The 15,447-nt window shown below is 39.6% G+C and overlaps 1 protein-coding gene across 1 annotated transcript in view; it reads right to left on the bottom strand.

Annotated features, from left to right (window-relative positions):
* The window catches only part of LOC126418703 (serine/threonine-protein kinase SIK3), a 496,441-nt gene that overhangs the window by 76,494 nt on the left and 404,500 nt on the right, over positions 1-15,447 (bottom strand). Inside the window, 2 exon segments of the mRNA XM_050085601.1 lie at positions 7,189-7,366; positions 8,596-8,730. Coding sequence (XP_049941558.1) covers positions 7,189-7,366; positions 8,596-8,730 — 313 coding nt within the window.

Genomic DNA, 15,447 nt, shown 5'->3' with positions numbered 1-15,447 from the left:
TGTTGAATAACTTCTTCAGAAAATGTATCCTTTATTCCAACCCCCTCTTCTTCTCACCCGCCACTTATTATTGGGAAGCAATCAGAGCAGTAGGAGGCATATAAACTGTCCAAAATTCTATTTTCTTCTGGAAAGCAGGAATTTTTCCATCAGTAGCAAATACATTTCCTCATTTTCTTCAAAGTGTCAAATAAAGTTCATCCATCTGCATAAAAACGAAATTCAAAAGGGAATTGGAAGCATTTAATTTTTATCAAACACCCAGTCATTCAATTTGAAACTGTGATCTGAAAAGAAAGAATCCACATTGTCCCTCAGCTCTAAAATATGGGTTCTTATCTCTCTTCAAGATAATCACCTGACCTCAGTATGTAAAAGAAGAATTGTATATGTACTTGCCATGCCCCATACAACATTTCTTTCATGTCGAGTTTGCCGTTTGCAGAATTGTCATCAAATACAGCCTTCTCCACTGGAAGTGTTGTCTTTGTAATGACTATCCAAATTAGTAATTTGAAGCAGGAATTAATTGTTAATTTTATACGGGCTTTAATTTTTATTTATTTATTTTTTACCTGCATTCTTCCATGTTGTCAGTAACTACATGCAAGTTTCATGGAATCCTTATGTGATGTCCCAGGAAATGGTAAAAACACTGGTCGCAGTAGCCCTCTCACACTCTACACCTCCAGCCAGAGTACAAAAGCTTGTGCTGGTGCTTCCAGTGTCAGTTCTGCCATACAGCATAATGTTAAAAAACAATGACATTCTGTAAGTATCCTTTCATTCCTTCTTCTCACAATAAGCAATAAAGCTCCAGTTGGTGGCATGCCATGAGCTTGCCAGTAACCCTGCTTTTACATCCCACTCACTCAACTCGGAAACGCATTTAGTACAAAGCCCGTAGAATCTGTGGGCTGCGTGTCTGAAAGTGGCCAGGCACAATAAACACTGTAGGCTGCTGTGTGCCACATGAGACACACAGATTGATGAACTTAATTTGATATTTTGATCCAAATGAGTAAATGTATTTCGTACTGATGAAAAAATTCCTGCTTTCCCGGTAAAAATAGAATTTTGGACAAATTTTATGTGCTCCTACTAGTTTGATTGTTTCCCAACAATAAATTGCCTTTCAAGTCTTCCCCCTCCTACTTCTGAGTTTTTTAATTGTCTTCGATAAATTAGATTTCTCCTGCAGTGTTAGTTACATTTCAAATTCCCTGTCTGCATGAGTACACACTTTTTACCACCGACATTATGATGTTGTGATACTTTAATTCCAGTTTTTCACACTGCAAGCTGCAGCTTTCATTTTAAATGATGCATGCATGTTTCAGGAAATGGCTCATTTACATTTGTTGTCCGAGAGTTTAGTTGACTTTTGTAACAATCAAGATTATTTCACACAAAATGGAGTGTAATGAAGATACAGGAATGACTGTTTATCAATAATATGCCATTGTTACTACTTATGCAACAAAATCTTTTGATTGATTATTTCTGTTGGACTTTGTAAGGTATCGCAAACTAAGTTACGTTCCATAGTAGTCACTATGACTGTTCTTATCAAAATTGAGATTGTAATAAATGAAAAACTTAAATCTGTCTACTCTCAGTTTGATAGTATTTTTTGTTGTGCCAAAATACATTTCAAATGCACATCTTCTTCAAAAATGTTTCAGTTCTTAGGTAAGGACCTTCACAGATTAATCAACATGCCAGGAAGATGTATCTTTGGGAGATGGAGTGGATTCTTGCTGGTAGCAGTTAAGGCAGTTTTCACATATAAAAAATGTTAAGGTGTTAAAATCATTGGAAAGATACACTTCAATCAGATGTTCCCAAATGAAAAGTTAATTTGGAACTATGCTAAAGCCTGTTTACACAACCAAATCCAACTACTCAAGGAACAAAACAGTTGGCTTAAAATCAATGGCTAAATTACACAATCAGTTTCTTGTATTCCAAAATGGCAGTTTTAAATCTATAATTATATAAGGTACAACTTACGTAAAGTCCTATACTCCACAGAATGAAATATTTGTTCTTGGACAAAGTAGTACAGGAAGTCCATTCTGTGCAGTTCACAATTTTTCTTTCTTTTTTTTTTTTTTTTTTTTTTTTTTTTTTTTTTTTTTTTTTTTTTTTTTTGGAAGCACATACTTTCATTCCAGAAATTAAGAACTACAATTGATTGTGAAAGGTCCCAAATACAATAACTTTAACAGTGGTGGGAGGGATCTTGGGTAGGATGTCCCTCATTTCAAAGCATCTGAACCACATTCTTGTCAGAACTTTGATTAGACCCCTGACAAAGGTTATGGTTCAAATATTTCAGTCCGAGCTGGTATTGGGTGACAAAGAGGACACTCCTTTGTACCCAACTGTTAGGGACAGTGGGAGGACTGGGGGTGTGTTGAGATGTGGCACAGGAAATGTTTGTGGACTAGATTTGGGAGATAGTGGCTGCCTGTAAAGGTTTCGATTGCTTGGTTGGTTGGGGAGAGGGGACCAAACAGCGAGTTCATCAGTCCAATCGGATGAGGCAATGATGGGTAAGGAAGTCAGCTGTGCCCTTTCAAAGGAACCATCCCGGCATTTGCCTGAAGTGATTTAAGGAAATCAGGATGGCTGGGCATGTGTATGAGCCGTCGTTCTCCCAAATGTGAGTCCAATGTACTAATCACTGCGCCACCTCACTCTGTGTGAAGGTCTTTGTAAAAACTTCAGCATACTGGGTGAGGGAGCAGACTCCAAACTCACTACCTCATTCCTCGTTCCCCTTACTACCTTTATCCTAACACATAGCTACTTCTCCTTCGATGAGCAGGTATACAAACAAATCCGTGGCACCATCACGCACTCTCTGCATGACACCCTCCTATGCCAACCTCTTTATGGGCCATCTAGAGAAAACCTTCCAAGCCTCCAAAAGCCTGGGTCTGATTCCGGTTCACTGAAGATATCTTCAAGATCTGGGCTCAGGGCCAGGACACCATATCCCCATTTCTTCATGTCCTCAACACCTTCTCTCTCACCATTTCTCTCAGTTCTTCTCAAGCCAGCATGCCACCTTTTTGGATGATGATTTCCTCCCTCTGAGGGTTCCATCCACACCTCTGTCGACATTGAAACCACCAACCACCAATACTACTAGCATTTCAACAGTTTCCATCCCTTTCATACTAAAATATTCCTCTCCTACATTTTAGTCACTCCCGGTTGGTGTATATGTAATGACAAGAATTCCCCTGCACAGTATGCTGAAGGTCTCACAAAGGCCTTCACAGACAGACACTATCCCCAATCCTAGCTGGCAAAGAAATTTCCCGTGCCACATCCACACACTCACCAAATTGTCCCACTATCACAACAGACATCTAGGAAGGCATCCCCACTTCATTATCAGTTACCATCCCTAAGTGGAGCAACTGAACCATAACCTTCGCCAAGGCTTTGGTTATCTATCATGATGCCCTGAAGTAAGGAATATCCTACACAAAACCCATCCACCCCTCCTAAAGAGGGGTTCCATCACCTACCCAACCTCAACAACATCCTACTCCATTCCAATGCCACTCCCAATCACAACCCCTGCCACAGGCATCATATCCCTGTGGAAGACCCAGCTGAAAGACCTGGCCAATCCACCAATACAGTACTCCTTATTCCAGTCCTGTCACAATCTCATCCTACCCCATCAGAGCCAGGTCACCAGTGAAAGCAGCTATATCACATATCATCTCTGCTACAATCATTGCACAACTTTTTATATTGGTATGACTACCAACCAGCCATCTACCAGAATCAATGGCCACCACCACCACATTGAGGCCAAGAGCAAAGTGGCACATCCTGTGGAACGACATGCAGCTTAATGTAACATGCTCAATTTCAATAGCTGCTTCATAACCCGGGCCATCTGGATCCTCCCCTCTACCACCCTATTTTTCTGAACTATGCAGACTGGCATTTTTGTTACAACATGTTCCCCACTCCCAAAATTATCCTGGTCTCATCGTACAGTAACCTACTGTCCCCTGACCTCCACCCAACGGATTCTGCCCCCTCTATTGTATCACCTCTTCACAATTCATGTCCTTCCACCCTCAATGAAAGCACTCTCCGCCAATGCGCCCACTGATCTTTTTCCCCTTCTCTGCTCCTCTCCTTTTCTGCTACCAATTCCCTACCCTCCCACCTTTCTCCCTCCCTCACACCTTCCTGACACTGCATCTGGCAGCCTCATTCTGCTGCCACTAATCACTGTACGCACTGCCAGTCAGCGTTCTCATCTTCTGCCATCTGTGTGTTGCTATCCCTGCCCCTTCTTTGCCCCCTCCAGACTGCTGCTTTCATTTGACAAATAAGCTGCAGTTTGCTCTTAGCAGCCAAAGATACTGGCCACGTGTGCAAGATGGGTGCTTACTTGTGTGAAAATGTGTGTGTGTGTGTGTGTGTGTGTGTGTGTGTGTGTGTGTGTGTGTTTCTCTTTTCTGAAGAAGGCTTTGGCCAAAGGCTCATGTTTAACAGTCTTTTTGCGTGCTTCTCTGCAACTCAATGTTTCATCTTTATTGTGGGTTCCAGTCTGTTCTTTTCATAATATTGGGAGTAACACTGATATAGAGATATAAATGAAATTCTTTCCAAAAACTAAAAATTGCCATTATTTTCAGAACATACCTTGTATGTAGAAAACTTTATCAATGACTGATTACCTGTTTAAACCATCCCTCATATTTCAAGTAAAATATTTATTGCATTTGATCACAGAGGGAATTTGAACAATTGCAATCAGCTCCATAGCACACTTTAACAACTACCAATAGTCTCACATATCAAATATACAAAATTAGTGCAGTATAAATACAAATGTAAGTTTTTATAAAATTAACAAACTGGCCTTACAATTAACTCACAAATTAAATCCATCTGGTAAAGTCAGGAAGTCTGGCATCCTAAAATCACTTGCCAGATGGTAAAAATATGTTACTATTAAGTTTTCAAATGACGTTACACTTTCTACACCCACATCTACATACAAACTCCACAAGCCATCATATGGTGCATGGTGGAAGGTACTTTGTACCACTGTTAGTCATTCACTTTCATGTTCCACTCGCAAATGGAGTGACGGAGAAACAACTGTCTATGTCTCTTTATGAACCCTGATGCCCATTCACTCTGTAATTAGGATTTATTAACTTTAGTAACCAATATCACTGTGATGACTTCACAATCACTGATCCTTTCCTCTACATTGACACTGTTGATAGGGTTAGGCCTGTTTGTAGCTACAAGGTCTAAAATATTATTTTCCACCATAGTAAATGAATAAAAGCAGTCCACCAAAATAACTAGTACCTGATGAGATGCTGATTACTGAAATACACCAGCTGACATGAAAGATGGAATTGGGAGTAGCTGATGTACAGCCGTCTGTTCTTAGCAATGAAATTTTCAGAAAAATGTCATGTATATCGATTACATGAGTTTATTGCTGGACTGTACAAAGGTTCTTCTAACCAAAGAAAGATGTTGGAATACTGACACTTGGAAGAAACACCCCCACACTGTAAGAACTACGAATACACAAAGTAAAAATTAATAGAAACATCATTGAGTGTTGAATTTTTTAATGCCAGTGATACCAGCTGAAATCGTGCATTCCTCTGCTACCTTTTTTTTTTGTGTGTGTTTTGTGAAATTTGAGAACTATTCATCACAGGAATGCTAATTCCCTGCCGAGTTGTAATATTTGTCCTTGATTAATTAGTAATTTATAGTTTATTCATAACTACCAAGGATTTTGTCGAGAATTATCATTTCTATGTATGGAACTTTGTTTCGAGCTTTACTATGCAGAGAAAGAATACAAGCTAGTTGAACAGTTAGTATGAAACATTAACAGTGTATTTCTATTTTTCTGTATGATATTTTGATGAGCAACTCAGTCATCTTCTTCAGATGTTGCGAGTAGTGTCGTAATGCGTACTCACTGCTTGTACTATAGCCAGACTGCTTGGATTCCTTGTAGCAAGAATATAAAATAACACAACTCACAGAACCTCAAGATGGGTCAGATGTCAAAATAATGTCCATAGAAACAGAAATGACAACTCAACTGTTCAGCCAATAGCACACCATTATCAACTACCTGAGTGTGCAAAAATGTTGCACATATATTTACAAACATACTGCCTGTTTCTTCTTCCAGTAGATGGGTCTTTAATAGTTTCAGAAACAGAGTTGTGAGTTATGGTGTTACACTTTAAGCCTATTTATTGAAGCATGTGAAATCTGTCAAAATGGAACATTAGAAATTATCTGGTTATTGAAAAATCTGTCCCTTTTCTATAGCCCGTTAGTAGGATAGGTACAGTGCTGTGAGTGCTAATTGTGCTGTACATATGATGAGGTTTCCAGTTTGATCTGAATCAAAGTACTTTCTAATAATTTAGAACCAACAGTACAAATAAAAGAAAAGTTGAGGAGAGGCATTAAAAGCCACAGGGAAAGTGAAGAATGAATTAAATGAACCGTCTAATGGGCATAAAATGTGGGTTGGAGGTACACCAAAGAAAGGAAAGTAATGAGGAGTAACTGAAATGTATGTTTGGAACACAGCATTGTGTGGAAGGGAATCACGGACTATGGGAAATCTGGAAAAGAAGATAATCAAAGTGTTTGAGATGTGCTGCCCCAGCAGGTTATTGAAAATTAGGTAGACTGGTGAAGATAAGGAATAAGGAGCATCACCACAGACTTGGCAAGGGAAGGAATGTACGGATAACACTGACAAAAAGAAGGGATTGGACAATAGGGCACGTTTTAAGACACTGGGGAATAACTTCCGTGGTTCTATTCAGACCCGTAGAGGGTAAAAACTGTAGTGGAAGACAGAGCTTGGAATACACACAACAAATAATTCAGGATGTCAGGTGCAGTTGCTACCACGAGATGAAGAGGATTACACAGGAGGTGAAGTCGTGGCAAGCCAGAAGGGTGATGACCACAAAACAAATAAAAGTCTCAGGCAGTAATTTATCTCCATAATAATGTATGTCCAACAAGATTTAATATGAGCAACCTCAATAAAGACTTGAAACACCCACAACAAGTAGTTGCAAGCACAGCTAAGGATAAAGAAGTTTAACAAGATGTGAGAAGCGACAGTACACTCACTGGCCCCCATGACAGTGGGAGGCTTCAGCAGGTGCTGGTCCTTGATGCTGAAGTTCTGCGGTGGCTGGTGCTGCACGAGCGGAATGTTCAGTGGCAGGTTCGTGTTGGGCAGGATGTTGAGCTGCTGCATGGCACCACCTGCACCTGCGTCCAGTCCGATGTAGTGCGCCTCCAGCACCTGCAAAGATGTGTACCGCACACTGTCACACAAATCTTTGGCCAAGGATCATGTCTCCGAAACTTCTTTTGAGGCATTCTCGGATACAGAAGTATGTCACGTGCGACATAATACATCATATGTGACATTACAGCAATAATTTTCATAACTCTACAATATAGCAGTTGTTGTGGCTATAGCCTCATGTGATACTGGTACAATAAATAACAACTAACTTTACACATCTTTATCACAGAAATAGTCACACATAAATCAGTAAATCCTGTTACACACTGGCCACCAAAAATTTTCTTCCACTTTGTACAGTTATGAATACATAAAAGTAAGTGAAACTTTTAAATTACAGTGCTTTAAAGCAGAAACAGCAAGTCATTAGTCTTTCAACTGGTTTCACGCTGCCCTCCATTTCATTATGGGTAACTGAATCTTCTTATTTCTCAATACCTACCACACCGAATAAGTTTGATAATCTATATTACGTATTCTACTGACTGACCCTACTGTTTCTCTGTTCCTTCTATTTTCAGCACCAAGTTAACTCTTTCTGCATGCCTGAGAGTACGTCATCTTACTAATCTTCCTTTTCATGTGGAAAATGTTTGATTTCTTTCTTAAAGTACCTTTTTTGCCTATCTCATTTTTAATTAATTTCCTTCCGTATCTTATGATTTCAAGTATCTCTGGATCATTCTTCTTCTGTTTTGTTCCAGCTCATCTTTCATTTACTTACAATACTGTGCTCCAGAAAATCCATTTTAGAAATATCTACTATTATGGCACTGGTCACTTTTGGCAGACCTCTTTCGTTGCCTTCCTCTCTCCTAGGCTTCTCATAAAGCCTTTCCCACTTTGCTGATCTCTTTATATTGTGATATCTGTTGGCAAAATTCTTCCACACGTTACACAATTCCTACTCTAGTGACACCACCAGATGCATTGATGTAAGCAAACTGTCAGTGAGTGTCATTATGTCGTTGTCTGGCAAGTGCACTTACAATGAAGGGATGCAATATCTCCAGCTGACTTCTCACCTGAGGCCAATTTAAACCTAAGCAACCACAAGCTCGCTCTCATTCTATATTTATGGACTCTACCAGAAAATGAATTCTTCTGCATGTTATTCTACACAGCAAATTACAAGCAATAAATATTACAAAATAAGTGTAAGTTAGCAAACTGATTAATTCTAGAAAATTATTATTTTCATTGTAGAAGTTTCATTTTCTAACCTGCTCGTGAGCTGTATCTCCTGGCCCAACTGTGTGTCTCCTTGCAGTTAGGTACCGATCCACTCCAGAACCACTTCTTGGTTGTCGTGAGGTTTCCTCTGATTCAGATTCCATAGGCATGTCAACATCTCCAAACTGTGAACAAAAAAATTTAATCTCTTCCCTCTGTATAATGGTTGACAACATTTTCCTTGTCTGAGAGGTCCAGTTTGCAACCAAGTAGTGACTAGAATTACAAATGAACATGTAAGAAAACATTTCCAATAAACTGATATACTGAAGTATACAATTAGGAGGGGGAGGGGGGAGGGGGGGGGGGGAGGGAAGAAGAAGAAGAAGAAGAAGAAGAAAAAGAGGCAGTAGCTGCTAATCTTAGGATGCTGTAAGTGTGTAGTACTGACCAGGAAATAGTAGAAAAGTGCTTACTACGCATACAACAATGACAATAATCAATTATTGACAATATAATGTAATTGTATATAAAAACAAAGATGAGGTGACTTACCGAACAAAAGCGCTGGCAGGTCGATAGATACACAAACAAACATAAACATACACACAAGATTCAAGCTTTCGCAACAAACTGTTGCCTCATCAGGAAAGAGGGAAGGAGAGGGGAAGACGAAAGGAAATGGGTTTTAAGGGAGAGGGTAAGGAGTCATTCCAGTCCCGGGAGCAGAAAGACTTACCTTAGGGGGAAAAAAGGACAGGTATACACTAGCACACACGCACATATCCATCCACACATACAGACACAAGCAGACATTTGAAAATATGTCTGCTTGTGTCTGTATGTGTGGATGGATATGTGCGTGTGTGCTAGTGTATACCTGTCCTTTTTTCCCCCTAAGGTAAGTCTTTCCGCTCCCGGGACTGGAATGACTCCTTACCCTCTCCCTTAAAACCCACTTCCTTTCGTCTTCCCCTCTCCTTCCCTCTTTCCTGATGAGGCAACAGTTTGTTGCGAAAGCTTGAATTTTGTGTGTATGTTTATGTTTGTTTGTGTATCTATCGACCTGCCAGCGCTTTTGTTCGGTAAGTCACCTCATCTTTGTTTTTATGTATAATTTTTCCCACGTGGAATGTTTCCTTCCATTATATTGATATAATGTAATTGAATAGATAAAAAAATCTACTCACGAAGCAGCGGCAGGAGAACAAACCCATACAAAAAGGTTTAACTTACACAATCTTTCAGAGCCAGTGGCCTTGTCTTTTGGCAGAAGAGTTGAATGCGAAGTAAGACAGGTGAAGGAAAAGGACTGGAGAGGTTTAGGAAAATGGGTACAGTTCAGACAACTCACCCAGAACCCCAGGTCAGGTGAGACTTACCGAACGGGATGAAAAAGAATGCTCGCACCCCATCCAGTAAGTCTCTCCTGGCCTGAGGTTCTGGGTGACTTTTCTGAACTGTACCCATTTTCCTAAACCTCTCCAGTTCTTTTACTTCACCCCTCTTCCTTCCTCATCAACTCTTCTGCTAGAATAAGGAATTTCTGACTCCAGAAGTTTGTATAAGTTAAACCTTTTTGTGTGTGTGTTCAGCTGTCGCTTGGCGAGTAGATTACTTTTATCTATCTAATTACATTACATTGAATATAATAGGGGGAAAAATTCCACGTGGGAAAAATATATCTAAAAACACAGATGATGTGACTTACCGAACAAAAGTGCTGGCAGGTCAATAGACACAGAAACAAACACAAACATACACACGAAATTCAAGCTTTCGCAACAAACTGTTGCCTCATCAGGAAAGAGGGAAGGAGAGGGAAAGACGAAAGGATGTGGGTTTTAAGGGAGAGGGTAAGGAGTCATTCCAATCCCGGAAGCGGAAAGACTTACCTTAGGGGGAAAAAAGGACAGGTATACACTCCCTTAAAACCCACATCCTATCGTCTTTCCCTCGCGCGCGCGTGCGCACACGCACACACACATATATATATATATATATATATATATATATATATATATATATATATATATATACAAACACACACACACACACACACACACACACACACACACACACGCACACGCACATACACAGACACAAGCAGACAACAAATGTCTGCTTGTGTCTGTGTATGTGCAGATGGGTGTGTGTGTGTGTGTGTGTGTGTGTGTGTGTGTGTGTGTGTGTGTGTGTGTGTGTGTGTGTGTGTGTGTACCTGTCCTTTTTTCCCCCTAAGGTAAGTCTTTCCGCTCCCGGGATTGGAATGACTCCTTACCCTCTCCCTTAAAACCCACATCCTATCGTCTTTCCCTCTCCTTCCCTCTTTCCTGATGAGGCAACAGTTTGTTGCGAAAGCTTGAATTTCGTGTGTATGTTTGTGTTTGTGTGTCTATCGACCTGCCAGCACTTTCGTTCGGTAAGTCACATCATCTGTGTTTTTAGATATAATTACATTACATTACTATGCATACATATAGTCTCAACAAAGATTTGGTATGATGTTCTTGGGTAATTCTCCAGCTGCCCTTAGCACTTTTAGAATCCAGAACAGAGCCATGAGGATCATTGAAAGAAGCAAAATTATACACTCTTACAAATCTATTTTTAGAAAGCTGTCTCACTTATATATTCTTGAGACTTTTAAAAAAATCATAGTGCTACCTGAATGCAGACTACATGAAAACTGGAATTCTCAAACATTAAACATTACACCACAATAAATTCAAACCGGCATATGTTACATGCCAATACAGAACTTTGTAAAAAAGAAATATTCCACAAGGGCCTTTAGCTGTTCAATAATTTACCCACAAGTACAAAAACTATTGAAAACAATACACAGTTAGTAAATCCATGAAGTCTTATTTGCCGTGTCAATGTTTTTATTCTATAGAAGAATATCTAGAACAGTAAATGTGTCATTTATTACTAAGTGATGTATTCCTCTACTATAGCGAGTTGGGAACATGTGTCATGCACTGGAACACATCACGTGGTTTGTCACCTCCAAATTCTGAGCCAACTGGTGTTATACCCCAACAACTCTGGAAAACTTGTCCTCTATGTATCATCAAAACTTTCAGAGATGTGGAGGGATAGGGGTGGGAGTGGGAAGGAATTAGTAGAGGGAAAGGAGGGATTTGAGGAAGGTGAGACAGAAAATTTTAAAAATAACAAATCTGACAAAGTAATTAAAGTTCCTTCATAATTTTGGCCCTGTAATGCACCGCCCCTAATAAAAATATCGTTTGACCTACACCTAGCACATTTCAGAGGAAGAAGAATACAAGACAAAATTACTCGGAAGGTATTGCTGCTGCTCACATAAATCACACAACTTGTTCTTAAGAGTTTAATTGGTATGGTAAAATAAGAACTCTTGACATCCACCTGCTTGTGGCAGGAAAGGGGATTGGAGTGGGAAGAGCAATATATGAATATAAACACCATTATATTCAAGTGGCTAAAGGGAGACTCTCGGAATAAGGAGTAAACACTCCATTACAGATCCCTATGGATATTCTTAGTATTTTCACCACGCTTGTGAATGATCTTTAAACAAAATGTTCTGGATACAGTCCTCCATTCAGATCTCCAGGGAGGATTATCTTGAGCAATGTACCAAGGAACCAAAACTAATTGATCTAGACACTAGAATATGCATCGGACACCACAATGACACAAAATGGAAAAATACACAATGTCAACAAAGAAATGGAAAGAAAGAAGATCAAGACTGTGGGCATGGGTGAGATGAGACAGCCTGGCTCTAAGTGACACTGATGAGCACAGAGTTTCCTACATGGGGACATCTGGCAGAGAATTTCGTTGCAGAGTGTGTGTGATATTAGATAAATTAGTGGAACAATGTGTTACTAATTTTGTACCAGTGTCAGACATAGTAGAGTATTCAAGTAAATCCTACATCAGCACAGATAAGTACTGTGCAAATAGATGGCTGTTCAAAAAGCAGGAACAGATTTCAAACATTTATTGCTTCCAAACTACAAAAGATAGAAACACAATTCCAACATTCCTGGAAAGAGAAATGTTCAAATATTTGTGCATTCAATGTGAGCACCACATGTTGCACGACAAATATAAAAATGCTGGCTCATTTCCTGTCACACATGAAGCAGCTAGTCTCTCATTGAATTCACAGCTTCAATAATGTGATATAGCAGACTTTCAAGTGTGTCAGGCATAGAGGAGATAAAAATGTGGTCTTTTATGTAAACCCACAGATAAATGTCACAAGGCATGAGTCTTGAGACCCAGGAGGCCACCAGTGATGAATTCTGCTTCTCCTCTTCGAATCCAATCCTGGAATGGTGTCATTCATGTAATGTCAGACGTGCTTTGAGAATCTGTGTCATGTAACACATGGTGCTCAAATTAAATGCATAAAAATTTGAACTTTTCTCTTTCCTGTAACATTGCAATTGTCTTTCTAACTTTTGTAGTTCGGAAGCAATAAATGTTTGAAATATGTTCCTTCATTTTGAATAGCCCTGTATGTGCCCCTCTTTCAGCATAGTGACAGAGACATAGAAGGATTCTATTCTCAGACTTCAGATGTCATAAACATTACCAGAAGAAGACATGTTGATAATAGGAGGAGATTTTAATTCCAACGTAAGGAAATGCTGTCTAGGCAACAACTTAGGTCCTCATGGGCTTGGTGAAAGAAATGAGCCTTTGCTGTGGAATATGAACCTGTAACACCTAATACATTTTTGAACTCCCACCAAGGAAACTATGCACCTAGAAATCACCAAAAGGTAGTCCTGCTAACAATCTTAAATTAGCTTGACTGCATCATAGTAAATGAAAGATAAAGGAACAATTTTACTTCGGTCAAAATGTATCCTCCACCTGAGATACACTTGGAACCATAATCTTTTGCTCAGAGTTTTCAGAATAAAATTAGAAAGAATCACAAAGGAAATGATACTAAAATATAATAAAACTGAAAGAACCTCTATTAAAAACTGAGGTGAAAGTCAAACTGAACGAAAATCTTGTAGGACTATCTCATGATATAAGAGTAGAAGAAACGATTACAGATTTTTGTGAATGAGTCAAAATCATAAAAAAAGAAATGTTAAAGCCTTAAACATGGGAACAAAAGTCAGTGATGATTGATAAAATATTACAACTAATAGATTAAAGAACACGCTGTAAAGCAAACCCAGGCGAATATAAACTGCCGGACAAAATTATCAAGGCAAAAATCAAAGCAGCAAAAGAAGAACAATTGAAACAAAAATATTCAGAGACTGAAACTTTTCAAAGTGAATATAACAACTTCAATATTTATAAGAAAATAAAAGAACTGACTGGGAACTTCCAAGCAATGTCCTCATCTATATTAATAGATAATGATGGCAATCTGAACATAAAAAATGAAAGAACACATGCTTGGAAGAATTACATGGGTTAGGCCAGATCCATCATTAGAAAAACAGGACCAGATATCATAGTAGAAGAAGTAAGATCAGCAATGAGGACAATGATAGATAAGAAAACAGGAGGACCAAATAGGATGCATTCTGAATTCTATGAATTCCTTGATGAGGAACAAACAGAATGATTAAAAAAGTATTCAATAAAATTAAACATTGGGAAGTGCAGACTGGAATATCAACAATTATGACAAGGATAGATTGCATCTGAAATGTTTGAGTTGCAGACAGGCACAACAGAAAGACTGTTATACACTATGTTTTCAGGAAAGGCTTCTTCATAAAATAAAGGAAAACACATACACACATTCACACAAGCAGGCACATCTCCCATCCCACATCCGGCCATCCTGATTTAGGTTTTCTGTGATTTCCCTAAATCGCTCTAGGCAAATGCCGGGATGGTTCCTTTGAAAGTGCACGGCCACCTTCCTTCCCCATCCTTCCCTAATCTGATGACCTCACTATTTGGTCTCTTCCCCAAAACAACCCAACCCCACATCTCCCAGACAAATAAAATTTATAGTTCTGGTATCATTCCTCAAAAATGGGTTCAATCAAAGTTTGTAAGCTTGCCAAAAATGACAAGGCCCTAGAGAAAAGTAGCGATTTCCAAACAATAAGTTTGATGAGCCGTCTCCTGAAAATATTTCTAAAAATCTACAAGTCTGTGAAGAACAATTGGCACCTACACTGTTTAGCTTCAGAAATGCTGTCAGTACTTGAGAGGCTCTGTTCTGCATTTAAATCTTCTTCCAGATGTTTAGAGACATGAGCTGAGATGTCTAAACCTGTTTCATTGATTGTGAAAAGGCCTTAGACAGAGTACAACATCAGAAGATAGCCAAAGTGTTAAAAATACACTCCTGGAAATTGAAATAAGAACACCGTGAATTCATTGTCCCAGGAAGGGGAAACTTTATTGACACATTCCTGGGGTCAGATACATCACATGATCACACTGACAGAACCACAGGCACATAGACACAGGCAACAGAGCATGCACAATGTCGGCACTAGTACAGTGTATATCCACCTTTCGCAGCAATGCAGGCTGCTATTCTCCCATGGAGACGATCGTAGAGATGCTGGATGTAGTCCTGTGGAATGGCTTGCCATGCCATTTCCACCTGGCGCCTCAGTTGGACCAGCGTTCGTGCTGGACGTGCAGACCGCGTGAGACGACGCTTCATCCAGTCCCAAACATGCTCAATGGGGGACAGATCCGGAGATCTTGCTGGCCAGGGTAGTTGACTTACACCTTCTAGAGCACGTTGGGTGGCACGGGATACATGCGGACGTGCATTGTCCTGTTGGAACAGCAGGTTCCCTTGCCGGTCTAGGAATGGTAGAACGATGGGTTCGATGACGGTTTGGATGTACCGTGCACTATTCAGTGTCCCCTCGACGATCACCAGTGGTGTACGGCCA

The sequence above is a fragment of the Schistocerca serialis genome, chromosome 9 (genome assembly GCF_023864345.2).
Source record: "Schistocerca serialis cubense isolate TAMUIC-IGC-003099 chromosome 9, iqSchSeri2.2, whole genome shotgun sequence".
Classification (NCBI taxonomy): domain Eukaryota; kingdom Metazoa; phylum Arthropoda; class Insecta; order Orthoptera; family Acrididae; genus Schistocerca; species Schistocerca serialis.
The sequence above is the reverse complement of the archived record's forward strand: the minus strand, read 5'-3'. Positions and strand labels throughout refer to the sequence as shown.